This window comes from Oncorhynchus gorbuscha, linkage group LG07 (assembly GCF_021184085.1).
Source record: "Oncorhynchus gorbuscha isolate QuinsamMale2020 ecotype Even-year linkage group LG07, OgorEven_v1.0, whole genome shotgun sequence".
In the NCBI taxonomy this organism is placed as follows: domain Eukaryota; kingdom Metazoa; phylum Chordata; class Actinopteri; order Salmoniformes; family Salmonidae; genus Oncorhynchus; species Oncorhynchus gorbuscha.
The window spans coordinates 32,351,634-32,379,357 of record NC_060179.1 but is presented as its reverse complement, the minus strand read 5'-3'; the positions used below and the strand labels follow the sequence as shown (position 1 = coordinate 32,379,357).

The 27,724-nt window shown below is 42.8% G+C and overlaps 3 protein-coding genes across 6 annotated transcripts in view; 2 read left to right on the top strand and 1 right to left on the bottom strand.

Moving 5' to 3' along the window:
- The window catches only part of LOC124039812 (disks large-associated protein 1-like), a 79,078-nt gene extending 65,995 nt beyond the window's left edge, over positions 1 to 13,083 (top strand). For 2 of the 3 annotated variants that reach the window (XM_046356223.1, XM_046356222.1), the window contains exons 5-8: positions 1,133 to 1,557; positions 2,649 to 2,740; positions 4,395 to 4,547; positions 8,790 to 13,083. In XM_046356223.1, coding sequence (XP_046212179.1) covers positions 1,133 to 1,557; positions 2,649 to 2,740; positions 4,395 to 4,547; positions 8,790 to 9,008 — 889 coding nt within the window. In that variant the 3' untranslated portion in view covers positions 9,009 to 13,083. Of the gene's footprint in view, positions 1 to 1,132; positions 1,558 to 2,648; positions 2,741 to 4,394; positions 4,548 to 8,474 lie in introns of all 3 variants that reach the window. The other variant, XM_046356224.1, reaches the window with a different exon arrangement.
- A 1,286-nt stretch (positions 13,084 to 14,369) lies between these two features.
- On the bottom strand, positions 14,370 to 20,494 carry tgif1 (TGFB-induced factor homeobox 1). Of its 2 annotated transcripts, none has more exons than XM_046356227.1 (3): positions 19,964 to 20,494; positions 17,974 to 18,206; positions 14,370 to 16,103 (listed from the first exon to the last, which is right to left on the bottom strand). In XM_046356227.1, exons 2-3 carry the CDS (start codon positions 18,202 to 18,204, stop codon positions 15,429 to 15,431), a joined length of 906 nt encoding a protein of 301 aa, XP_046212183.1. In that variant the 5' UTR covers positions 18,205 to 18,206; positions 19,964 to 20,494; the 3' UTR covers positions 14,370 to 15,428. The 2 variants fall into 2 exon arrangements, with proteins under 2 accessions (XP_046212183.1, XP_046212182.1); XM_046356226.1 differs by having other exon boundaries at positions 19,968 to 20,490.
- A 3,940-nt stretch (positions 20,495 to 24,434) lies between these two features.
- On the top strand, positions 24,435 to 26,513 carry LOC124039187 (OTU domain-containing protein 1-like). The gene has a single exon (XM_046355097.1). It carries the CDS (start codon positions 24,865 to 24,867, stop codon positions 26,212 to 26,214), a length of 1,350 nt encoding a protein of 449 aa, XP_046211053.1. The 5' UTR covers positions 24,435 to 24,864; the 3' UTR covers positions 26,215 to 26,513.
- Positions 26,514 to 27,724: the final 1,211 nt, after the last annotated feature.

The following is a 27,724-nucleotide window of genomic DNA, read 5'->3' as shown; positions in this document are numbered from 1 at the left end:
TTACTAAACACCTTCTTCGCCCGCTTTGAGGATAACACAGTGCCACCGACACGGCCCGCTACAAAGGACTATAGGCTCTCCTTCTCCACGGCCGACGTGAGTAAGACATTTAAGCGGGTTAACCGGCCCAGACGGCATCCCTAGCAGTGTACCCAGAGTATGTGCAGACCAATAATCAGGCCTACTACACGTGGAATTTGACTGCCCTACAGTGTTTAGTGTCGGTGTTTATCTTGCATCCAGTATACTGTCCACTCAATTCATTCTATACATATTTTGAAAAGTTATTATTTACTACAGTATACTACAACATTCTATACTAAGTAGTACACATGATCGAGGGATACAACAGGGTGTAGTATAGTATTCTACAGTATACAACAGTTTACTACAGAATTCTATAGTCAGTATTGTAGTATTTTATAGTAAACTGTAGTAAAAAATGGCGTGTGAGAGAGAGCATGTGAATGATTTTCTGTCATTTATCTGTTTATCTTGTATCCTGTTGTAGTCTGCTGGTGTCCTCTGGTTGCTGGCTGTCCACTAATTGTACATTTAGTTGGCACTTCTCTCTAGCACTGTGTGTGTGTGTGTGTGTGTGTGTGTGTGTGTGTGTGTGTGTGTGTGTGTGTGTGTGTGTGTGTGTGTGTGTGTGTGTGTGTGTGTGTGTGTGTGTGTGTGTGTGTGTGTGTGTGTGTGTGTGTGTGTGTGTGTGTGTGTGTGTGTGTGCCCATCTGTGTATTTTGAAAAGATGTTATCTGTGTGCAAGTGTGTGACTTAGTGGCTGTGTGTTGGCACTTTGCTCTGAGAGACTTGGCAAGAGGAGTCTTACAGGGGCACAAAGCCTCTCAGGCTAAATCAAAGCTGCACCCCAAGCTATACAGCAGGGCCCTGAGGGTGGGTGTATGTTATCTCTAAGACTTAGCCCTACAGCAGGGCACGGTGACTGATGAGGCCACGCTCCATCGCTTCTGAATCAGCCAGGTGACCAAACGCCCCCATGACACCACTCCCAAACACCCCACACCTGTCCGATCTGATCTGGGATCTGTGTTGATATACTAAGCCCGCATGTCTTCTATTAACCCCACATCCACTAACTCTGATCTCTAATCTGTGGTTCTCTTTCCAGTTATCGCAGGATGACCAGGTCCAACAGTGTGACCACGGCGGTCCAAGCCGACCTAGACGACCCTGACTACTGTCCCGTCGACGCCCCAGAGATGGTGATACGCCACTCGGCCACCATGCCCCGCCAGTACTCCCGAGACGCCGCCACCTCTACCGTCTCCATCCAGGGCTCGGGCAACCACTACCACGCCCTGACCGTGGAGGAGTACGGCGAGGTGGGTTTGGACCCATCCATCCTGCCCCCGCCAGACCCCTGGATGGACCAGGTGGAAGACCCCATGGAGGTGGTGGTGGGGGGACGGGGGTTGATGTGTTCCAGGGACGGGAGGTGGTTCCTGAAGCTTCTTCAAGCCGAGATGGAGCGCATGGAGGGCTGGTGCCGGCAGATGGAGCAGGACGAGATGGAGAACGAGCTGCCGGAGGAGAGTGAGTGGGACAACACACGTGCACGTACATAAACAACATCAACCCATGGATATGGAGCTGAATATGTGCGAACAGGAGCAAAAGCGGTGCATTAGGGGTAGTGAGTCAGTAGAATCACTTCTCTCTCTCTCTTCATGTTTTTGGGTGATGTTGACCTGAAGGCCATATAAGTTGTTTTCCCTCTCTTTGTATCTCTGTTTTTCCCCATCCTGCCCTGTGTCAAATAGACCGAGGGAAATTGTCTGAGTCCCAAAATGGCACCCTATATCTCCAGATAGGGCACGATATAGGGCTCTGGTCAAAAGTAGTGCACTACATAGGAACTATTGTGTCATTTGAGAGACACTGCCATGGCATTCATAGCAGCGAGCCACAATGCCTGCTTGTTGCCTGCTATCTCCTCTGCAGACAGAGTCATCAATAGGGAGCTAGCTGCTGGACGGGTCCGGCCATACATCTGTCCTGTAGATAAACAGTATAATGACCTCTCACAGCAATGCTCAATGGAGGTTTTCATGCTCAAACTCACTTAATAAGCTCCTCAAGCCTGCTGCCAGCTCCATAGCTCCACACTATCAGTGCCACACTGACACTCTCTGCATCCCAAATGGCATCCTATTTCCAATATAGGCCCCACTGGGCTCTGGTCAAAAGTAATGCACTAAATAGGGATTAGGGTGTCATTTGGGACACATGGGCACAATGTGGTAGACTTTATTCGGCTTGAATACTACTCCTTAGATTTGTCCCTAGTGACATAACTTGTTTCTTCCTTTACTGCTAATGCATTATTTTCCGATGGAGAGAATACATGGTTACAGTAGGTGAAGGGCGACTGTCTGCTGGGCAGCCCTTGACTAGTGATTCTGCAGTGTATTTTCCCCCTAATTCGAGGTTGCGTATTGAGACAGGAGGCTGGTTTTCTACATCACCAACTCAATGTCATGTTAGGAGATATGTTTATTTGGTGTGCAGGATAAACATTCCCCTTCTCATCAGAATTCACAGTTTAGGTTCCCAGTTCCCTCTCTCCACATGTTTATAGCCTTGCACTCATCAAAGGCAAAGTCTGTGTGTGTGTGTTTCCGCAGTACTGGGGAAGATCCGCAGTGCAATAGGGAGTGCCCAGCTGCTTATGTCTCAGAAGTTCCAGCAGTTTCGGGAGCTGTGTAAGGATAATCAGGTATGTAACACACACACACACACACACACACACACACACACACACACACACACACACACACACACACACACACACACACACACACACACACACACACACACACACACACACACACACACACACACACACACACACACACACACACACACACACACACACACACACACACACACACACACACACACACACACACACTGCAGAGTTAGTCTACTGTGTCAGCAGGCCCATCAGAGCCAACTGTCACATAATGTGATGATCTATACAAGCTTATAATTGACACTGTGTCAGGCCAAACACTGCTATGCATGCAAATTCTAGCTGGATAGTAGTCTAGTCTATCACCACTCACCACTCAAAGCATAATAACTTTGAAGTGTGAAGGGACAAGGTGAAATAGTCCCAGACTTGAATGCTGATGACATACTGATAGGAAAATTGGAATGGTTCCAAGTCCAACACAGTCCTGTGCAAAGCCATATGTTCAGAGAGTTCAGACAACTTTTAGAATGGATGCCATGTCAGAGCCTTTGAGCATTCCATTTATTCTCTACATTCAGTAACATAGAATTGTTTAAAAATCTGAAAATTCCATGAAGTGCTTTTGGTAAATGGGTCGTTCTTGAATTGCAATGGCATAAGTTCAAATCTCACTGACGCCACGACACAATAAAATAAAAAAAAGTGTGTGTTCACAGGATTCATTAACTAAGGAAATGAATTTCCATGAGTCATATCTGTGTTTGGAGTTCAAAAAAGTTAGCTTATTTTGGGTTATCTGTGTTATTAAAAGTCTTATTGAAACATTCAGTGAAGGTTTTAAGGAGGTTATTCTAAAACATCCAAATAACCTATCATTTCAGTTCTAAGAGCGTTAATAAAACCTCCCAGGGAAACTTTCAAGGAAGCAGAGTTAAACGTTCTCAGAACCTCCCTGCAACCTAAAAAGGTATGTTCACAGAACAGACAAATAAAAATGTCAAAACATTTTCAGTTTCCCCAGTCAGGAAACTAACAGTATGGCTTTGTTCCCACAACCATTGTAAAAAATAACACATTTCAAGGAACCAAATGTGCTAGCTGGGTAGCTGTAATTGGCAGGGATTTTTGGACCTCTTCTTTTTTATTGGTCTATTTACCTCCAAAACGCCATCCAACTAAAACAGGCACTAAAAGGGCTTTATCATCATTTTCACTATTTCATAGTATCATTCCAAACTCATAGTGTGGAAATATAAACGCAACATGGGAAAATCACATTTGTGATGAATCATTTTCCTCACAATGTTAGTTCCCTCCATTTATATTCTACATCCCCAAAACATGTCACTATACTCTACACACTCCTGGGACAAGCCAATTTGCTTACCCTAAGTACTTTAAACAATGCATAAACAAAGTTTTTCAGTATAAATGACTTACTTGCATTATGTTTATCATTGATAAACAGTTCAATAGATAGCGAAACATGTTGTGTGACTGTAATTCATTTGAGTGTTTTTCATGGTTACAAAGGCAAGGGACGCAAATGCCACCACAATTTTAGAATGGCCCGAATATGAGAAGCCAACATGGCTGCCATAGAATTATGTCGTGCCATGTAAAGGCAAGAACCTCAGTGTCTAAACTCTATACTGAAACTCTCTGTGTGTATCAGAACCCCAATTCCCACCCGAGGCCCAGTTCCCAGGACCTAGCAGGCTTCTGGGACATGCTGCAGCTGTCCATCGAGAACATCAGCCTGAAATTTGATGAGCTCCACCAACTCAAAGCCAACAACTGGAAACCCCTGGACCCCCCAGAGATAAAGGTATCACTCAATGTAGTGGACCCTATAGACCAGATCCACCTTAAAGGGATAGTTCACCCAAATTACTAAATGGCATATTGGTTATACTGTAAGCAATCTATAAGCAACGTGTGAGAGTAATCCATGCATTGGTTTTGTTTATCTGGCCACTGTCTCCAAATGCTAACACTTTTGCATTTCTGTCCACCAGTACAGTGCATTCGTAAAGTATTCAGACCCCTTGACTTTTTTCACATTTTGCTACGTTACAGCCTTATTCTAAAATGGATTAAATCATTTTTTCCTCATCTATCTACACAGAATACCCCATAATTACAAAGAAAAAAAATGTTTTTTAGAAATGTTTGCTCATTTATTTACATTTTATTTACTGAAATATGACATTTACAAGTATTCAGACCCTATACTCTTTATTTGTACTATTTTCTACATTTTAGAATAATAGTGAAGACATCAAAACTATGAAATAACACATTTGGAATCATGTAGTAACCAAAAAAGTGTTAAATGAATCAAAATATATTTTAGATTCTTCAAAGTAGCCACCCCTTGCCTTGATGACAGCTTTGCACACTATTGGCATTTGCTCAACCAGCTTCACCTGGAATACTTTTCCAACAGTCTTGAAGGAGTTCCCACATATGCTGAGCACTTGTTGGCTGCTTTTCCTTCACTCTGCGGTCCAACTCATCCCAAACCATCTCAATTGGGTTGAGGTCAGGTTGATTGTGTAGGCCAGGTCATATGATGCAGCCCTCCATCACTCTCCTTCTTGGTCAAATAGCCTTTACACAGCCTGGAGGTGTGTTGGGTAATTGTTCTGTTGAAAAACACATGATAGTCCCACTAAGCGCAAACCAGATGGGATGGCGTATCGCTGCAGAATGCTGTGGTAGCCATGCTGGCTAAGTGTGCCTTGAATTCTAAATAAATCACAGACAGTGTCACCAGCGAAGCACCCCCACACCATCACAACTCCTCCTCCATGCTTCACGGTGGGAACCACACATGCGGAGGTCATCCGTTCACCTACCCTGCATCTCACAAAGACATGGCAGTCGGAACCAAAAATCTCAAATTTGGACTCAACAGACCAAAGGACATATTTCCACTTGTTTAATGTCCATTGCTCGTGTTTCTTGGCCCAAACAAATCTGTTCTTCTTATTGGTACCCTTTAGTGGTGGTTACTTTGAAACAATTTGACCGTGAAGGCCTGATTCACGCAGACTCCTCTGAACAGTGTATGTTGAGATATGTCTGTTACTTGATCTCTGTGAAGCATTTATTTGGGCTGAAATTTCTAAGGCTGGTAACTATAATGAACTTATCCTCTGCAGCGGAGGTAACTCTGGGTCTTCCTTTCCTATGGCGGTCCTCATCAGAGCCAGTTTCATCATAGTGCTTGATGGTTTTTGTGACTGCACTTGATGGAACTTTCAAAGTTCTTGAAATGTTCAAAATTGACTAACCTTCATGTTCTAAAGTAATGATGGACTGTTGTTTCTCTTTGCTAATTTGAGCTGTTCTTGCCAAAGTAGGAACTTGATATTTTACCAAATAAGGCTATCTTCTGTATACCACTCCTGCCTTGTCACAATAATAATTGACATAAATTAACTTTTAATAAGGCACACCTGTTAATTGAAATCTATTCCAGGTGGTAACCTCATGAAGAATCTTAAATATAAAATATATTTTGATTTGTTTCACACTTTTTTGGTTATTTCATAGTTTTGATGTCTTCACAAGTGTTCTATAATATAGATAATAGTTCAAATAAAGAAAACCCCTTGAATGAATAGGTGTGTCCAAACTTTTGACTGGTACTGTAGACCAGGGGTTCTTAAACTTTTTCAGCCTGGGACCCAAATGAGAAATTCTGTGTTTTCCTGGGACCCAAGCTAAGGAAAATATGCAACTATACATAATTATCTGTACATTTCATTGCCCTTATGCCTAAAAAAAAGCAATATAGACAAAAACAAATAACAATGAAATACCCATAAATATTTTCATGTTTATTTTTCCCCAATTAAAACACTCTTACATACCTGTCTAGGTTGGAACTGTTGCAGTTAAATAATTTCATTATGAACTGGAATTAACAGATTGATCACATCACACAGATGTATAACAGAACACACACACACACAAACACAGGCTTTTTGATCGTTCAAACCTAAGCTTACTGTATAAATTATTGTTGAAAGTCTAGGTTGGAACTGCTGCTGTTAAAAAGCATTTAAATATATATATATATTCTGAACTGGAATAATTGATCACATCACACAGATGTAGAAAACACACACACAGTCCCAATGAGAGGTGTGTGGCTGGTTGAAGTTTTCAACAAGCATGTCTATTCTGGGATCAGTTTTTAACAGTGCAACACTTAGGTGAAGCTCAGCATTGAGACCGTTTCTGTACTTGAGAACCCTGACTTGTATAGGTATGTGGTGCCAAACTGGATCAGAACCTCGACTGCTTTCTCAGTCAGGCAGGAGACCGCTTCCTGCTGTAGATGAGCAACCCAGAACTGTGTGAGAGTTTGCCTCAAAAAGCATATCGCTTCCATCCGTTTATTCCAGTTCAGAATAAAAAGTATTACTTGTAACAGCAACAGTTCCAACCTAGACTTGTTTTCAGCAATCATTTCTACAGTAAGATGTACATTAGGCCTGCATTTTTCATCTTCATCTGTACTGTTTCTTAGGGTTGCACTTTCAGTAGCTAGTTAGCTTGATTTGGCTAACGTTAGCTACTAGCTGTGTAACGTTACAAGGCCAGGGGATTGTTTGAAAGATAAACTCACATCTACTACTATGATAGATAGTACTCCCCTATTTCTGCTTATCATCGCCTGTTTATAAAATGACAACAATGCCTTGTTAGTTGACTCACTTTTCCACTTTATTAATTTGTTTTGTTTTGAGACTTATTACTACGCACTTCCCCACACAAAACACATTGTTGGCGCTCCTTGTTATTTCTCAAAGTTTGTATGAAAGAGACACAAATTCATCACTGTATCTGTGTTTCATGACGAGAACTTGTGGCTAGCATGAGTCCATTTCATGACAGCGGTGAGTGATGGCGAGTGGGAATAACAAGTCAGTGGCTTGAACCACAGCGCTGCAACGTGTGGGTCGCGGAATGATCTTCAAGAAAACTGCAGAAAAAAAGATCTGGTAAACCGCGAAGCACATGGGCATCTCCCTCTACCTCTCGCACTCGAGCAGCTGTCAAACTGAGCAGAGACCGCTGCTAAGCAGAGAGCGCAGTTGCACTTGGCCAAATCAATTCCAGTAATTAATGAAATAATTATACATTTAGGTCGCGACCCATCATTAACAGGTCCGTACTTTAACAGACCCATACTTTACGAAACTCTGCTGTAGACAAGTGTGTGCCTTTCCAAATCATATCCAATCAGAATTGACAAAACATGGGTCTGAATACTTATGTAAATAAGTTATTTCTGTTATTATTTGTAATAAATTAGAAAATATTTAGAAAAACCTGTTTTCGCTTCATCATTATGGGGTATTGTGTGTAGATCTATGAGGATTTTTTGCATTTAACACGTTTTAGAATAAGGCTGTAATGTAACAGAATTTGGAAAAAGGGAAGGGGTCTGAATCCCTTCCGAATGCACTATGTAATTTTGTAAATTGGGTGAACTATCCCTTTAAAGCCTGGAAGTAATGCAATAGAATGAAGAACAAAATTTGCCCTGCATGCTTATACTTTCACTGTTATTCAAATATGTTCCAAGCTTTTTAATGTCCAAAGTTACTATAGATTTTGGTTCAATGTAGCATGAGAGTGTTGTAATGCATGTCATTTTATTGTTGTGATGTTGTGCGATAGCCTGCCTGACGTGACTGCCTATGTGTTGTATTTTTGATTGTTTTGTTGTTAACAGTGAGCTGGGTTTTGAGAAGTCAGTCTACCTGCCATGCACCTTGGGGCCTAGCTGACCTCGCTGGCCGCTCTTACCCTACGCACATGGCCGCCTACCTACAGCCGTGCACTCTCACAAAATGGCCACCACAACCATCAACCATAACCTCACTCACGTGAACCCAGTTGCATGCTCTCACACCATGCAAACTCCAACAAAATGTTGATGTCATGCACTCTCTAACCCCACACAAAATGGCTGACATTGTGCCCCTACTGCCAGAGGCACAGAGGATGGCCTGTAACTGTAGTTGTTTGTCCTCCCCCGTCCATCCAGGAGAGAAGGTTTGCCCCTGCAGTGCCAAAGAAGCCCCACAAGGGCCACCCTCCCCTGGCCAGGGACCGTTCTCTGGAGAGCTCCGAGAGACAGCGGCTGGAGGCTCGCAAACGCCTGCTGGCCGCCAAGCGGGCGCTCTCGGTCCGACAGAGCTCGGTCACCGAGAGAGCAGCAGACAGTATCGAGATCTACATCCCAGAGGCCCAGACCAGATTATGAGACACACACAGATAAAGACACACACACACACACACACAGACAGAGACACACACACACACACACACACAAACCGACACACCTTCAAAGGTACACACACACACCGAGTGACACTGTCAAGACACTCATCTGCACTGAATGGCGAGGGTAGGGTGCTTGTAATATAATCACATTTATCGACTTCCACAAAAACGGTCACAGCAGCCGGTGGAGTGAGAATATTGTATATTTATTAACTTTTCCTCTTCTCTCCATTTGAACCTCTCCTTGAACTTTCAGCTTTTCATGTAGCTCCCCCCACTCCTTACTCCCAAAGATGTTTCTTCTTGTGATGGCAACTCTTCTTACCGATGTTCCACCAACCAAAAGGCCTGTTGTCACCCAAACAGGTATACCAGTACCACGGTATTGATGCATAATGTATAATTGTTCTGATTCCTTGGAACAGAAGGGCGGTTAGGGAGGGAGGGGAAGTGTACTAGTGGGTATAGACCGAGCGCTGTCAAGGCATACTAGCTAATCCTGTTGGGTGTCAGACAGCCTGAGACAGTGGCTTGTGTCCCACATGACACCCTATTCCTTAAATAGTCCACTACGTTTGTGAATTACCTAGTCAAAAGTAGTGCACCACATAGAAAACAGGGTGCTATTTGGAATTCAGGCCAGCCTCTCTCCTCTGGTGACCCTGGGGGAGGCTGTTATTGTGACTCACAACACAATGACAGCAGACAATAGAGAAACTCAGTCTCTACTCCCCTGTTGGATGCTACTGTCACAGGATTTATAACACACACATACACACACGTGCAAGCACGCACTCACTCACACACACACACACACACACACACACACACACACACACACACACACACACACACACACACACACACACACACACACACACACACACACACACACACACACACACACACACACACACACACACACACACACACACCTGTTCTCGAGAGGTAATTGACCTAAACCCGTTTGAGTAGTTAGGAGAGAACACCTGAGACATATCTAAGACCTTCTGGAGACACAGTACAAGGCATCAAGACATCTATGTAGCAGCGACCATTGCAACTGTCAGTTTTAAATTCATTTAGGAGTCAATTCGATGTGAGTTGACTCAGTCATACGTTGACGTCAATGGGAGACTAAGTACAAATGTCACTTAAGTATAACTTAGGATTCACCTCTTATTATTGAAATCCAGGCAACAGCAGATCTATATCTCTTGGCATTAAAATCACACACACAAAAAAAAAAAAAAAAAAAAATTTTGCCGAAGAAACAAGGATTGGTTTTGATGCAACACCTATGAACACCTAGATGTTCTATTGGAGCCACTTACTTTTAGCACTCCTTGTTTTGTTATTGCATGTAAAACTGCAAAGCCGAGAGACAGTAGCTGGATCAACACAGTCGGAAGGTGTTTGATCTAGACAATAATATCAATGTGCAAAAATGACGTTGAATTGTAAAATCCAAACCTTTTATAAAATGGGATTTGGGTAAAAGGAGTAGCGTAGTGATTGATAGTACTTACCAATAATCAATACAGGTCTTTGTAGAGTAACCCCAAAAAATAACTGAAAACAAGAAAGCCGGTATGTGTCAGACAATTACACTATTCTTCGTGTTTCTCCAAATGCAGTCTGTCCAGTTGGAGGAACAGTGGCTTGATTCTGCTGCACTCTATGTCTGTCCTTTATGGGTTATAGGTCACAGGGTCACGTCAATCTGTCTACCCCCAGATGTGGTAGGATTCTGGGGGCCGACAGCACCAATACCTGTCTGGCAGTCAGGTATGGAGTTAGGTGGGCTCATGACAAGCTCTCAGAGAGAGGTCAGTGCTACGAAATCAGGGTCTGCCAGAAACAAAAGGTGTGTGTGTGTGTGTGTGTGTGTGTGTGTGTGTGTGTGTGTGTGTGTGTGTGTGTGTGTGTGTGTGTGTGTGTGTGTGTGTGTGTGTGTGTGAGAGAGCGTGTTTGCGAGAGCGGGTGTATGTGTGTGTGTGTGTGTGAGAGAGCGTGTTTGCGAGAGCGTGTGTATGGGAGGATATGTGTGTTAAAGTGTTTCTGAAGTGCTTCCTATTTTTCAAGGTCCAAACGGGCCTTTCTTTTCACTATGTACAGTATGTGTCCCAAACGGCACCCTTTTGCCTATATAATTCACTACTTTTGACCAGGGCTCATAGGGCTCTGGTCAAAAGTAATGCACTATGTAGGGAACAGGGTACCATTTGGGAGGCAGCCTGTGACTAACGTAGCAGAAGCCACATACTGTTAGTACTTTCCTAAACAGGCCCTGCCTATCATTTTCAACTGAGCGATATATGCCTGTACAAAGACATTAACTGAAGAACATATTGCTACATTATACGCATGCTGACACGAGCAAATTGATATGTTGTCATTTCATTCTTGTAGTTTTTCACTTATTTGACTGTTTATCATATTGTGCTGAGAATATCATTTGTCCCTAAGAAAAAAAATCACCTAATACTGATGTTCCTTTACTTTAAGGCACCCTTTATGAAGGATGCCTTAATGTAGTGTTTCCGTTGTTGTATATGACAAGGTATTTTGTTATTCTATCAAAAAAGGGACAGTGGGAATTATTTTCTTCTTACAACTATGTACTGTCTCAGCATCCAAGCTGACCTTCAACCATTTGAAAGTAATATGAAAATAATATAGGGTTTTAAGTTGAATGGTGTTTTATATCCACTATTTCTGTATTAATCCTCAGAAACAGATGATTACTGTTTATTATTAATATTATTATGCACTGATAAGGCCCATATGCTGTGTTTATTGATTATTATGATTATCTTTTCCGCTCTATGAAATGAAAGACACCTTTTATTCTGTTTCGGTAATCAGCCTTAATTTATAATGTGATAGTCGAGCACAAATCAGCCTCAGGGGAAGAAAAATACATTGTATGTGTGTGTGACGGGGGGGTGTGTGTGTGTGTGTGTGTAACCCATGAAAAGGCTTCGTCTCATACGGTAAACATACCCAGTCAACAGGGTGTGCGTCCCAAATGGCACCCTATTCCCTACACAGTGCACTACTTTATATGGAATAGGGTGTCTCATACGGTAAACATACCCAGTCAACAGGGTGTGCGTCCCAAATGGCACCCTATTCCCTACACAGTGCACTACTTTATATGGAATAGGGTGCCATTGGGGACGCACACCTGAACATTACAGGTCTGCGGTTTAACGGTTCAGATCAACGTCTCATGATTGATTCCTTCGTCAAAAGACAGTTGCTACGTCTTCTCTGCAACTCCAATCAGTTTGCTTTTCTTCATATGAAGTCAGCTACTCGTATGGGTGAGACAATCTTGAACTCACGGTCTTGGTTATAATCTTTCAAGGTGTGTGGGTGTTAAGCTATATTGAAACTGGTTTGACATAGCTAGCGTTTTGTGAAATTGGGTAACTGTTACCAAACAAGGACAAAATTCCTGCTCTCCACGTATATGAGAAACATGTTCATGATTGAAGTTTAGAGGAAAGTCCAATTTGTTTGTGATGGAACGCATGTGACGAAGTAACTCAGCTGTATGATATTTTTTATTTTTAGTAACAATGTATTTTAGAGAGAATATTGAGAAGGTAACAATGGTTATGTACCTTTTTGCCCATTAGGTTTTAAGGTAATTTAATACAAATTGTGATGGTCTTTATATTTTTATTTCACCTTTTTATTATAATCAATTCAAATGTCAGTCAAATTATGACGTTATTTATGGTTATTATAGTAACATATCAAAACCCTGACATTGCAGGGTGATTACAGGAAGTGGTAAAGAATGTTGGATTGTGGGAAATGCCAAACTCAAGACTTTAACCAACCCTGGAGGATGCTTATGATGTAGTCCATGTATAGGCATAAAACCATTAAAATGAACATTTGTAAATAAATGAATGTTTCCCTATGTAAAAACAATCAAAAAACATATTAGGCAGATATACATTTTGTAATTAATGTTATTACACTGTTGATGTTATGGCACGTGTACGGAACTAGATCAGCATTAAAAACCTTGCCATCATCATACGCTAACCTAGTTGTGTTTATTGAAATGCACGCTGCACATGTTTTCACTTACAACATAAGACCGATTTTAAATAGTTACTGTCAATCTCCTCATGCAGAGGTGGGCCCTATAACTACGTAGTTGTAAGGCCTTGGTTTTGCATCGTCACTCCTACACCACATGGAGGTTTAGTCCTGAATGGCACCCTATTCCCTTTACAGTGCACTACTTTTGACCAGTGCCAGATTAGGGACGCAGAGTGTGTATGGTGATTTTGTTACTCACACATCAATCACATTCAACAGGCTGACCGGTGTTTCCAGAGCCCAGAGAGGAGCCAGGAATTTCACCCTCCTCCTCAGCCCTGCGTTTCTCTATCAGGGTGTTTACTAGCACACCATAGCAGCAAAGGAAGCCTGAAAATCTGTACTCTGATTGGACAAGTTCAGCAAGTACCTCTCCTTTTCAAAACATTTTATCCCTACTGAACATGACCCAGGTCTCCTCCACTGCAACACTATCTAGCCTCTGAACCTGATTAAGTGACGTGCTCCATGGTTGGAGTTATCGGACCACCGCCGTCGGTATGTCACTGCTGATCTGGCATGCAGCGGTAAAAGGTGAATTCAAGGTCAAATTCTATACAATACATATGCCTTAGATCAGAAATGATATACAATCAGTTAAATACTCCATTTATCTTGTAGTGAAGAAACGGTGGGTTAATACTAGAACAGGCCAGTGGAGCAACAAAGCTGTGCATGCAAGGGGGATTGTCAGAGTAGCGAACCAATTTTAGCAAGGTCAATTGAGTCCGTGCCTACAGGATTGTACTGGCGACACAATAACTGAACTTGTCCAATAAGAAACCTTTGTATTAATTTTCCGTTGCAAATTGTTTTGCTACGGTATGCACTAATGAATAAGACCCTGGCTGCTTTTAAGTGTATTGAGGCACATCCACACAAAACCCTAACTGGCAGAAAACAGTTGACGTCTGCTGTTTGCCCGGTGCTAATTTATGCAGGATTATGCTAACAGCTTGGGGCACTGGTGAGCCTAGCGCACAAACACACACACACACAGGAATGACTCAGACAGAATGTAGAAAAGTGCACACACGGACACACAGCTATTTCTGTCATCTACCTTTTTTTTTCTTCATGTAGTGACATTGTACGTTTCATGGAGATCATGTCACTGTACATCGCTGCGTTACTGCCGTTACGTGATTCTAGCGCAATCGCCGAAGGGATTATTGATCCTTAGACGTGGGGAGAGTTTAACAGTCAAACGGCAAACTATGTAGAAAACAAAACTTTATTTAAATCCCATATGTGACCCCTATTTGCCACAAACATTGCACAGTATGAAAAGAAATCACATCATTGGGCATTGTGTCACATTAGCTATACATAAACATGGTCCTTTTTTTGTACATAAAACGCTTTTTGGTGATTTAGAAAATGCTCTACTGTTCCCGCTGCTGGTGACATCACAAATGAAAACAAAATCTTAGTGTTTTTTTTTACAATTGAAATTCACTGGCCGTCGCTACACGTGGCATGTCCCAAATTGTACCCTATTCCCGATATAGTGCACTATAAATTGGGAATAGGGTGCCATTTGGGGTAGCCACGCAGTGAGGAGGAAGGCTCGGACTAGGAACCTGCTACATTGTTCATCTGAATGATCCCTCGGTATAAGAAACCACTTTATCAAAAACAAAAGAGGTTTACTTTCTTTTAAAATATCAAATGAAGGATAAGAAAACTATTACCTTATCATGAAAAAAAAACACGGAACACTTACTACAGTAGTGATAACGTTAATCATCGATGCCAAGAACAAAGTATGCTTTAAGACACTGAGATGAGATGGGGACCCTAACTCGGCCCTATTGTGCGAAAATCCGAGTGGGAGCCATCGCAAACTTATCTCTGAAATGTAAAAACATCTGGAAACTACATATCCTATCACGGGGGATTGGATCTGTGTGGAGGAGAAGAGAACCACCCTCTTGTCTCATCCACAGAACACTTGTACGCCCTCATGCCTTGCTTGCTCTACTAAAATCCATAGGAAAAAGTTAAGACAAAGTTTTTTTTGTTTTTTTGTCTGTCAATATTTTTTTGGTCCCGTCTGCAAAAGACACACAGATACTTACATACACGCATATATGACAAAGTAAAAAATAACTAACAGCCAAGGCACCTTGATACAGTTTTGTACAAAAACAATCCTCATTTATGATTTGTATACCAAAAATAGAAATAATCAGGCTTTTTGTGTTTGTTACGCAGCCACTAAACTCATGCTAGGAGTTCCGTTAGGGACAACCTCCTTCCCTCCACTTTCTCTTTAAGACACCAGTTGTTTCGCCTGCAGCTCCATCTCTGCCGCCCGCTTGAGGGCCACATCCACTAGGAGCTGGAAGCCGCTGAAGTCCTGGGTGAGGTCTGGAGGGGTGGGGGGAGGGGTATTGAAGAGCCCACTCTGGGGGCTCAGGTTACCCTCTGTGGTGGCGGTCACTGCCGGGGCTCCCAGCCCTTCCTCCTGGCATCTGAAGAGCACCAGAGCCTCTGTGGTGGAACGCAGCAGCTCTGCAGCCCTACTGTGGTCTGTTTTACTGCTGGAGAGGAAGTAGGAGAGGGAGGAGGGAGGGCTGGAGCCCTGCTTCTGCATCACAGTGGAGTTGACAGTGGTGTGACGGATGACGGAGGGCCGGCGGGGCACTGTGGTGGCAGGCCCCGGGGAGGAGGAAGGAGACATCTTAGGGGATGATATGGCCTTCTGCAGGACGCTAGGGAGGCCTGCCTCGAAGCTTGAGGGGTGCAGTGCCCGCTGGTCGTAGCTGTCCTCAGGGCCCGTGGCGGCTGTGGCGTGCTTGGGTGACTGGGAGCTGGATTCAGAGAAGCCCCCGTCGTCTCCCTTGCGGCCCTTCCGGGAGATGGTGAACTGGTTGGGGTCTTTACCGTCCTTCCGCAGCATCTCCGGGAGGAGCCGACGGCGCGCGTTGATGAACCAGTTGCACACCTGGAGGAGGATAGCAATCGACAGTTGCTTAAGTATACAGCATAGTTTTACAAACAAGTTGTCTTGATATACTTTTTTTTTTTGAGAAAGAATGGGAAACAGAAGATGACACGGAGAAAGGAATTACACTTTCACATGTCGACATAAAAACAGGTTGCATTAAGGTTTTTCTGTAGTACCCAAAAAATAATAATATGCCATTTAGCAGACGCTTTTATCCAAAGCGACTTACAGTCATGTGTGCATACATTCTACGTATGGGTGGTCCCGGGGATCGAACCCACTACCCTGGCGTTACAAGCGCCATGCTCTACCAACTGAGCTACAGAAGGACCACAACATGCATCTTATCTGAAACATCTACAAGCATATGTGGTAGGGGTTGTACAACTTGTTCTTGATTGTATATATATATTCGGACAATATTTTAAAGCAGTTGTTATTTTTTTATTTTGAGGAACGGCCTACCCTGGCCAAACTCTAACCCGGACGACGCTGGGACATCCAGACTGTTGTGATACAGCCTGGAATCGAACCAGGGGTCTGTAGTGACGCTTCTAGCACTGAGATGCAGTGCCTTAGACCGCTGAGCCACTCGGGAGACCAAACTGTCTTGGTTATTTTTGTTATCTAAAAATAAAATTCCCAAAAAATACCTCTATTTTATGGACATACATTTTTTATTTTTAGAATACATAATTGTACGCAAGTCTGAAAATATAACAATCATTTGTGATACTTCTAGATTTTCTCATCAAGAAACTCAAACTAGGCCTTCTAAAAGCCATCATGGTGAGTAAACACTAGTTTGGACTAAGGTGTTGTTGCCCTTCCCAATCCTATTGTCATGTGGATAAAGAGACAGTCCTCGCTCTCCTTCCCTCTGTCCCAGCCTATTGTTGCCCACGGACGGCTCACCGAAGCCTAGAGCTATTAGGATTTAAATGACTCTGTGTTCTTGTTCACAGACAGCTGGGCTGGAAGAGGGCTGGAGGGAGGGAAATTCCTGTGTGAGCGTTGCAGCTAAGCCCACACCAACCACAAAGCAGTGCGAGTGAGTTTCAGAGTGGTCAGTTCCTCCTAGTCACCATGCCTGCATCCCAAATGGAACCCTATTCCCTATAAAGTGCACTTTTGACCAGAGCCCTGTGAGAAAAAAAAAAAACAAAAACATGTGCGGCCCTTATCAAAGTTAATGCACTACATAGGGAACCATTTGGGATGCAAGTTCATGCCATTTCACTTCAGACGTGTCTCAGAGAGAATATTGCAGTCAAGCTTCCTTGAAGGCCATGCCCCACCGAAAGACACACATAAATATACCAGGTGTGGGGGGCTGACACACTGGGTGCCTGGGGAGCTGCTGTTAGGCGAAGTTAAGTGTCTTGCTCAAGGGCACGATGGCAGGCAACATCATCTAGGATTTGATACCAGCAACCCTCCTTGTTGCCAGCTCACTTCCCACCAGTGAGGTCAATCAGACCCGGATTCTGGCTCTCTTCTCTAACCGCTAGGCTACCTGCTGCCCCTATTGTCCATGTGTCACTCTCTTTGTTTACGCATTAGTGCATTATGTGTCATAAAAGCGAGACAGGACGTTGCAACACAAGGTCATTGTATATTGTATTTCCAGCCGCTAGTTGTCATGCATGCTGCAGCCCTACTAGTCATCTGGTAGTAAACCTATGAACACCGTCTGAATACTTCAGAAATGTACCTAATTTCCTTGAGAAAAGCATAGCTATAAGTGACAAGATGGGTGAAAGCACGGTTACATTCCCCAATCCAACCTATTTAAATCTGTGACCACTTCAAGGGAGGTAGGACAGAAAGATGTACTTTGATTGAGGCGGCTCGTTAGTTAGCCTACCTGTAGTGTGGAGAGCTGCGTCTGCTTTGAGAGCAGGGCTTTCTCCTGTTCAGAGGGGTACGCGTTGAAGCGATGCTCGTAGAGCCAGTCCCTGAGGATCTGCACCGACTCCTTGGGTAGATTCCCGCGCCTCTTCCTCTTCCCACTGCTACCTCCTGTGCTGGATGACAGGTCCAGGGGGGCGTCCATGCTGTCCTCGTCGTCCGTCTCACTACCAGATAACGTCATCATGCCTGTGTGTGGCCAAGAGAAGAATGTATGTGTGAGAGAATTTCAGTCAGAATTCCCCTTATGCCAACCAAATACTGGTCTGTCTGTAGGTCGGTGTCTGCTCTGTCTGTAGGTCGGTGTCTGCTCTGTCTGACACCCTCCTTACGCCAGCCCTGTTCCAAACACTAGCATATAGCGGATGCAGCTGATGTGTCAGAAGCAAGCTGTCAAGTTCAGCCATGTGATTCATGGAACAGAGAGGGAGGGGATGGATGGGAGGGAGGGGATGGATGGGAGGGAGGGAGGTGGTGAGGTGCCACAAAGGCAGACTGCTCAGATGCTGTGTCAGTTATAAAACCTGCCTTGACAAATACTGCTGGCCTACCTTACTGAGCAAAACATCTCTTCATGTTTCAAAACTGGCAGCTCGGGACTCAAGACAACTGAAATAGTTATTCTGGGGGATTTCCAATGGTATAGGAACATCTGTAGTCCATTTGAATTGCATTCATGTGAACCTCTTGTATTTTTTAAACAGGTTTTATTTTGACACAACCTTCATATCAGGACAACATATTTCTTATTTGGTAATAAAACAATTTAAAATCTAACTTTCTTTGGCAAATTAGTATTATTTTTTTAATCAATTGGACTACATTTAGCAGTTACATTTCAAAAACGAAACATCTCATGTCTTGAATTGGAGCATGAAAACATGTCAACATAATATAATGGTATCAGGTCATCTGTCCATTGCATAGTGGTGGGAAATGGATAAGAAACAACTCAAGTTAGAATGAGGTAATTACGCAGGCCCTGGGTGAGGGAAGGGGGAGGGGGACCTGTTGCACATCAGCGTCTCCAGACTAAACAAAAGAATCTTGGTCGTCGAACCATTATTTCACTATAATGTTAACGTTTTTGAAAGCGTAACCACTCGTTTCTAACTTAAATCAAGTCCACTACTCGTGTTCTCGTGAATTGAGTGTTTTAGAAATTCCTTTTGAGTTGAGTTTACAAGTTTAAACAACGTGTAGAAGAAGTTCTATTGTGTGATCTTGTAACACGAGGTCGAAGAATGCGAGAAGAGCAGCCTCGCAGAATGAAAGTAAACAGCAACTTCATAAAGGAGGTCAGGATTTGAATGTTGTTGCACCAAAGTTGGGGCTGAAAACTCTACAAGTTTCTCCCTAATATAATTTAAGATTACATTTCGAAACATTTACACAGAAAAGGAAACGATGTAGTAGCCAAACTAACAGATGAAACTTCATACTCTAGTATGCGCGTCGTTGGGGCCACAGAGGTGATACATTTTAATTCGCTAAATGCGTGGTGACGTGAGGGTTTAGAGAAGCCCTCTAATTTAGTCAATCACAATCTAGAATAGATGTACCCCTTAGGAATGATCCATTGGAAACTTGTTCATCATGAACTAAGTTGAGTCCGCTATATATATATATAAAAAGGTAACGTATCTAACACTATTCTATAACAAAGCGGTTTTATACATTTACTAAAATGTCTATATCTAGTCAACCTTTAAAGCTAACAATTGCTTAAATTTGAAACAGATTGAATGAAGTCACACGCAAACCATTCAATTTTGACAGCCCGTCAGCACGTGAAAAAAAAACTGTTTTGTCTGGAGCGGAAACAATAGGCTGCACGGCTTGCATTGAGAAATGCACTATGCCCAATCTCACTCAATATTTTTTTTTGATGCAGACATGTTATCGAAAATGTGACAATCAGCACGCTGGTGAAATAAACCACCTACCTACCCTTTTTTGTCTTCATGTCCGTCAAAAATCCCCTTTTCACGTTGGCCACGAGAGGAGCGCAGTAGCCTTTTTTTCTCTCGAATTCTATTCCTTTAGTGGCAAATCCTTTTCTCGGGATATTCCACACGTATATTCCAAATGGTTTTGTTCATTGATTTATTTTCGTTTGTAGAACCGTTCGTCGGCTATTTCATTTGTTTGAGACGTAGTACTTTAACCAGGAGTAAGCTACCTGAAATCCGCTGCTCGACTTGGCGAAACCTTTCTCATTCAATGTGTGTTTGATCATGAAACTGGGTGACAGCTATCTTTGACAGCTGCGTGACTCAAAAGCACAAAGATCCTCCCACTTTAGAGGAAAGAGCCAAAGTCTCTGACAGCATGGCTTTTGCATCGACGTAAACACGATCTCACCGATCAACCGCTAGAATATATTCTACTTTTACGTTACAAATGTAGGAATATAATTTAAATGCGTATGGAAGCGAATGGCATTGCAGATCTTGTGGCAGTTTTAGTGCCCAATGTTCAAAACAACAACCGTAGCATTAGGTTACTTCTCATTAGTAGGCTATTTCGGACGCGAATTCTCTAATTGGCTTTCCTATCTCACGTATCGAATTTCTGTGTCCATGGTTTCATAAATAGCAGAAGCCATTAGCGTATTAGTTATTTCTTTAGCAGATTCATTATACTACAAATGTTATGGTGGTCAATTTGTCAACGGGGATATTATCCTATGTCAGTCGTAAAGGGCTGCACATGTGAAAATAACGCGTGCACGGCTCTTTTTTGAATAGCATTTGAGAGTGATTACTCTAAATAAATCAATGCTACGCTGCATTCCCAGTACAAGCCAATCGTCTTCCGTACAAAAATGAGCTCAATATGAGTGACGGACAAAGGGGATGTTTATTTTCCATATGGTGGAACTGTTATTTCAGCTGCGTCTGCGACTCCCTATAGTCTGTCTACATGGTTTGGATGTTCTGCCTCTGTAGCTTACTCACTTGATCTTCAAATAGGATCTTGCCCATTTCATGAAATTGTAGGCTACATATCTGGCCAGCATTGCAAAACAACGGCCCACGTGTTCAGGCTATGTACTAAAGTACATGCACACACACGCCTCTTCACTTGTGTGTTTATTTACGGTGTATGTGGGTCAGTGTGTTTTCAAACGAATCACGTGTCAACGCAAAGCTCCATAGACAAACATCGGCAGTAGAATGGCCTTACTGAAGAGCTCAGTGACTTTCAACATGGCACGGCATAGGATGCCACCTTTCCAACAGTTCTTCAAACTTCTGCCCAGCTAGAGCTGCCCCGGTTAAATGTGTTGTTATTGTGAAGTGGGGAAGTCTAGGAGCAACAACTGCTCAGCCATGAAGTGGTTGGCCCCACAAGCTCACAGAACTGGACCGCAGAATGCTGAAGCGTGTAGCACATGAAAATCGTCTGTCCTCGGTTGCAACGCTCACTACCTAATTCCAAACTGCCTCTGGAAGCAACATCAGCACAAAACTGTTCTTCGGGAGATTCATGAAATGGTTTTCCATGGCTGAGCAGCCTCACACAAGCCTAAGATCACCATGTGCAATGCCATGTGTCGACTGGAGTGATGTAAAGCCTGCCGCTATAGGATTCTGGGGCAGTGGAAACACGTTCTATGGAGTGATGAATCACGCTTCACCATCTGGCAGTCCGATGGATGAATCTGGATTTGGCAGATGCCAAGATAATGTTATCTGCCCGAATGCATAGTGCCAATTGTAAAGTTTGGTGTAGGAGGAATAATGGTCTAGGGCTGTTTTTCATTGTTCGGTCTAGGCCAATTAGTTCCAGTGAAGGGAAATCTTAACGCTACAGCATTCAATAACATTTTAGACGATTCTGTGCTGCCGAATTGTGGCAACAGTTTGGGGAAGGCCCCTTTCCTGTTTTAGCATGACAAAGCGAGGTCCATACAGAAATGGTTTGTTGAGATCAGTGTGGAAGAACTTGATTGGCCTGCACAGAGCCCTGACCTCAACCCCATCGAACACCTTTGGGATGAATTGGAATGCCGACTGCGAGCCAGGCCTAATCGCCCAACATCAGTGCCCGACCTCACTAATGCTCTTGTGGCTGAATGGAAGCAAGTCCCCTGCAGCAATATTCCAACATCTAGTGGAAAGCCTTCCCAGATTAGTGGAAGCTCTTATAGCAGCAAAAGGAGGGGACACAACTCCATCTTAATGCCCATGATTTTGGAATGAGATGTTAGACGAGCAGGTGTCCACATACTTTTGGTAATGTAGTGTAGTTGGGAACGGGCATCGTGCATGTATCTCCAAGGAGGTAGGGTAGGCCTATGCCAGTCCTACTGATTGTACTCCAAGTGTGGATATGTTATAGTATATATATATGGGATAATAATTTATTACCCAGGAACCAATATACTCTGTTTGCCTATTAGGCTGCCCTGTGGAGGGGCCATGGAAGAGAACACAGTGAAAAGGTATCACCTTATTCCTATTCAACACAATTTGTTACTATTGATTTTCTTTCTGTATGTATGGGTCAGAGTACTACTTTGGCTGCGTTTACACAGGCGGCCCAATTCTGATCTTTTTTTGTCCACTAATTGGTATTTTGACCAATCACATCGGATGTTTTCACATCAGTTCTTTTCAGAACTGATCTATCTGATTGGGCAAAGGACCAATTAGTGAGAAAAAAAAGATCAGAATTGGCTGCCTGTGTAAATGCAGCCATTGTGTCCAATCACTGTGTGAGGACTGCACTATTATTAAAGGGCCCAAGCCTGCCCCTATGGTACATAACGGCAGCGATGTAAAGTAACTCAGTAAACATACCTTGCAGTACTACTTAAGTCGTTTATTGGGGTATCTGTACTTTATTTTTTATATTTTTGACAAGTTTTATTTTTACCCCACGACATTCCTAAAGAAAATAATGTACTTTTTACTCCATACATTTTCCCTGACACCCAAAAGTACATTTTACATTTCAAATATTTAGTAGGACAAGAAAGGGGTTCAATTCACACACTTATCAAGAGAACATCCCTGGTCATCCCTACTGCCTCTGATCTGGAAGTGATTCATTTGTAATTTATGTCTCTGTGTTAGAGTGTACCACTGGCTAACTGTAAATAAATAAAAACAAGAAAATGGTGCTGTCTGGTTTGCTTAATATAAGGAATGAAAACATTTTTTTTTGATACTTAAGTATATTTTTTAGCAATTACATTTTTTTTGACACTTAAGTTAATTTAAAACAAAATCCTTTCAGTATTTTACTTGAGTCATTTTCTATTCAAGTATCTTGACTTTTACTCAAGTATGACATTTGGATACTTTTCCCACCTGTATAACGGTACCTGCCAGAATACTGGGTACGTGATGAAGTCATCGGGGAAAAGAACAAATAAAGTACGAGGCTGCTCTCTGCTGGCGATAACTATACAATGCACTTTTCCTTAGAATAATATTCAGTGTGACGTTTTTCGAAATTAACAACATAGGCATGCCAAATACTAAATTGGATGCAATTTGATGCATGCTAATTCGTTTAGAGGGCTTTTCTGCACCATAGACATATAGGCCTACAGAAAATACATTCATATTGTATAGTTTGCATACCTGCTTTAGGTGTTTAAAACAATACATTGAAATCAGAATTGAAAAATACAAGGCCCCAAACTAGCCTGAGTGACAGTCTGTTTGTCCTATCATGTCAATTCATTGTCACCCATTGTCATGCCAAACAACGTTTCACTTGACAAGAACAGCAATGGACTAGGAAAGAGCACGACCAAATCTGGAAACAGGTTACTTCAAAACTACACACATTTGCCGAACAGGAACGTTTGTGGATAAGAGTTTGATCCACCTATTTATAAATATAAAACTGGTCATCCACAAGCTTTTCCTTTAGGTGACATGCAATGACAAATGTGAGCTGGTTGAAAATGGGAGATCTACCCCCCTCTGTGAGATGAGTCATGTCTATTTCAAAACCTTGCAGCCTCATCACAGAATGTTGTTTCATTTGGTCACACAATACAGGTCACATAATACAGATCACATATGCCTTAATATATAGGCTGCTACAGATCTACCATATAGGACAAGTGTGTCATCCACATATTGATGACAAATGATAGAATGTGAAAGACATTGTGTTATAATAGTGCCATAACGGAATATCTTTCACGTATATTTTCACATATTTTCCATGTTTTGCAAACAGACAGAAATAAAACAAGACTGACATTTTGTACGCATAGAAAGTAGCCTACATTGGCAAATAACCACTAAAAAGCACATGGGCAGAAAATGCATTAGGCTGTATTGAATCCAATAAAATCGAATTTAAAAAACTTTATAGGGCCATACAATCCTTTTAAGGACGGGACATCACTTTGATCTCAAGAAGTAATAGCGGTTGTGAGTCTTTTTTGCGCATATCCCTACGCGTAACCGTGATGTAGCTTTTGGCACGCCTTGCGCATTCCAGAATGGCGACGCCGCCCTTGACGCCGCCGATTTGGGCAAACGAAGTTCCGAGAGTGTACTGTCATCAAATCCTTTTAATTCCCTCGCTGTGGTCATTACTTCTCTACGTACAACTACTTTAACTGTTGGCAATGAGGTAGGATGAAGTGGAGTGGGTCAGGTTACACTTTCCTGTCTAAAATTAGGGGAACTGCGCTGACGCAAGATGGCTAAACTCGGTCTCTATGTGTGACAGCGGGAACAAGACCGTGGATCCATGGAAACCTACCCTGCCATTTAGCTGTTGTTGATGACTGGTTGTATTTTTAGACTTTGTTGTCATCTTTCCGTAACACTTGGTGTCCAGCATATGGTATAAAGGCGAGTCTTTCAAAATGCAGCTGTATAGCAGTGCGTTGACACACTATCCCGGATCCTCTCGCAAAGTTTCGATAACTATCGCAAGTGGTACCACTACCGACCATTTGTCCAGAACAACAACGAGTGGGCCTACTCCAGCAGACACTAACGGGAATACTGTAGGAGAGACTCAATCTACTGCAAACATGCCTGCTGCTGGTTTTTCATGTTACGAGGCTGCTTCCATGAAGCCAGTCTACTACACTTCAACCGCAGAGATAATTATTCGTCGGCCTGACGGAGCTGAGAGATCCGTACCAGTGCACATCCTAAAGGAAACCCAAACCAAACGGTCTCCATCAGACTCATATTCACAAGATATCCGGATTCAGCCACTTGACCGAGAGGATCATTTGGACAGAGACTTGATTGTGGACTTCATTGATCACTTCAGAGGTAGAGGGGATTTTTTCAGTGATAGTCCAAAGGTCGAACGTGAAAATAACCTGATCAATTTTGACAAGAAAGATGGACCAAGTTACAGAAAGTGTGAGGAGAGAATGAACATGGCAAATGGGGAAGGAAAAACTGTTACCAGTGACCTTGTTAGCCAAAAACCCCATCAGAAGTTGGAGGTCCTGGCAACCCATTTGGGCCAAGGCATCTTGGATTCCTGTGAGAATAGAAATGACAGTGAATGTGCAGACCTGGACTTTCCATCTGGCGAGGCACAGCTCTTTGAGCTCAATGTCCTACAGGAGCCCTCTCCGCGGAGGGAAGCGGAGAAATGTGAGGACGACAAAGTGACGCGTTACACTGCGGAAGTGGAGAAACAGAACAAATACCTTCAGGAGAAGGTACGCAAGTACAGATTCCACATCATCCCTGACGGCAATTGTCTGTACAGGGCGGTGTGCAAAGCCGCCTATGGAGAGCAGTCTATGCACAAGGAGCTGAGAGACCAGACAATGCACCACATAGCCGACCACCTGGATGAGTTTAACCCCATCATTGAGGGGGATGTCGGCGAGTTCCTGATCAACGCAGCGCAGGACAGTGCCTGGGCAGGCTATCCGGAGCTTCTGGCGATGAGTCAGATGTTGAATGTGAACATTTACCTGACCACCGGAGGTAGCTTGGAGAGTCCCACGATTTCAACTATGGTGCACTACCTGGGGGAAGAGGACTCGTCCAAACCCACTGTCTGGTTGAGTTGGCTCAGTAACGGACACTATGATGTCCTGCTGGACAGGTGTGTGGACAACCCAGAGTATGACGAGTGGTTCCGTCATTCTCTGATGCAAAGGAAACGGGACGAAGAGCTGGCCAAGTCGATGGCAGCGTCACTGTCTAAAATGTACATTGAACAAAATGGTCACATTTGAAACCAATAGTTATCAGATTGCTGCATTTAAATATTACTGTGTGTTACAGTAGGCTAGCTGTTACGAAATGGGCCAATCATCTCTGCTGATAGTAGTGGTGCCTCTGTCATCTGAGGTCTGAGAGGGCCTCAGTCAGCACCTGGGGCCCCTGTTGGCCCCTGTGCTAAGGACATCTCCTCACAGCCCAGCTCATGACTCACCCTGAGCTCATACGGTCTCTCTCTCTCTCTCTCTGTCTCTCTCTCTCTCTCTCTCTCTCTCTCTCTCTCTCTCTCTCTCTCTCTCTCTCTCTCTCTCTCTCTCTCTCTCTCTCTCTCTCTCTCTCTGTCTCTCTCTCTCTGTCTCTCTCTCTCTCTCTCTCTCTCTCTCTCTCTCTCTCTCTGTCTCTGTCTCTCTCTCTCTCTCTCTCTCTCTCTCTCTCTCTCTCTGTCTCTCTCTCTCTCTGTTTCTCTCTCTCTCTCTCTCTCTCTCTCTCTCTCTCTCTCTCTCTCTCTCTCTCTCTCTCTCTCTCTCTCTCTCTCTCTCTCTCTCTGTCTCTCTCTCTCTCTCTCTCTCTCTCTCTCTTTCTCTCTCTCTCAAAATCGATTGCACTTTAATAATGTGTGTGTGACTTCAACATTGCCTTATTCATTTATTTTTCTATGTTTTGTATTGTAACTGAATTGAAGTGCAGCGCACATGTTAAATTTAGATATTTTTGTTGTAAATACTCTAAATGTCAAAAATGACACTTGAAGGGGATTAGGTGATTTTTTTTCTATAGGCTACATTAATGCGTTTTATGTTTGAGCACTTAGGTGAGACTATTTATTAGGTTTTTGACTGGTTCATTGACAGTTATTTTTGTATTATTACATGTAACAGTTAAGCTGTGTTGCTAAGCTTTATGCCTTTGTGAGGTGGTTGGAGCACAAACAGCAACATTGTTTTTAAATAATAATTTAATAACAATAATTTGTGTCCAGGCTGTATCACAACCGGCCGTGATTGGGTGTCCCGTAGGGTGGAGCACAATTGGCCAAGCGTCGTCCGGGTTTGGTGTAGGCGTCATTGTAAATATGAATTTGTTCTTAACTGACTTGCCTAGTTAAATAAATAAAAATAAATCTATTTTGAAATAAACACTTTTGGTGTTCATTTTACTTTCTGTCTTACATTGACATTATTTAAATCTCCATGCAAGATAATGCTCACACACACAACACACACAAACACTTTCCATCTAGACATGGAATAGAATACTTTCTGTCTTACATTGACATTATTTAAATCTCCATGCAAGATAATGCTCACACACACAACACACACAAACACTTTCCATCTAGACATGGAATAGAATAATGGAATAATCTCGGGTGCTGTTATTGAGTGACAATACAAATGGCTGAGTTTATGTTTTGCTTTATTCCCCTGCACAACCATTAGATGGCGTATTAGACCCCTCAATTGATTTGTTTCAAAGGATTGGTTGAGGATGGCGAGGTAGGCTATGAACTCGAACTAATTATAA

What these genes read in the sequence shown, in the direction of transcription:
- tgif1 (XM_046356226.1), bottom strand. An exon ending in CGCAGCTCTCCACACTACAG is followed by an intron (nt 16,104 to 17,973) that starts GTAGGCTAACTA and finishes ATCCTCCTCCAG; the next exon opens with GTGTGCAACTGGTTCATCAA.
- LOC124039187 (XM_046355097.1), top strand. Translation starts at nt 24,865, where the DNA reads ATGCAGCTGTATAGCAGTGCGTTGACACACTATCCCGGATCCTCTCGC.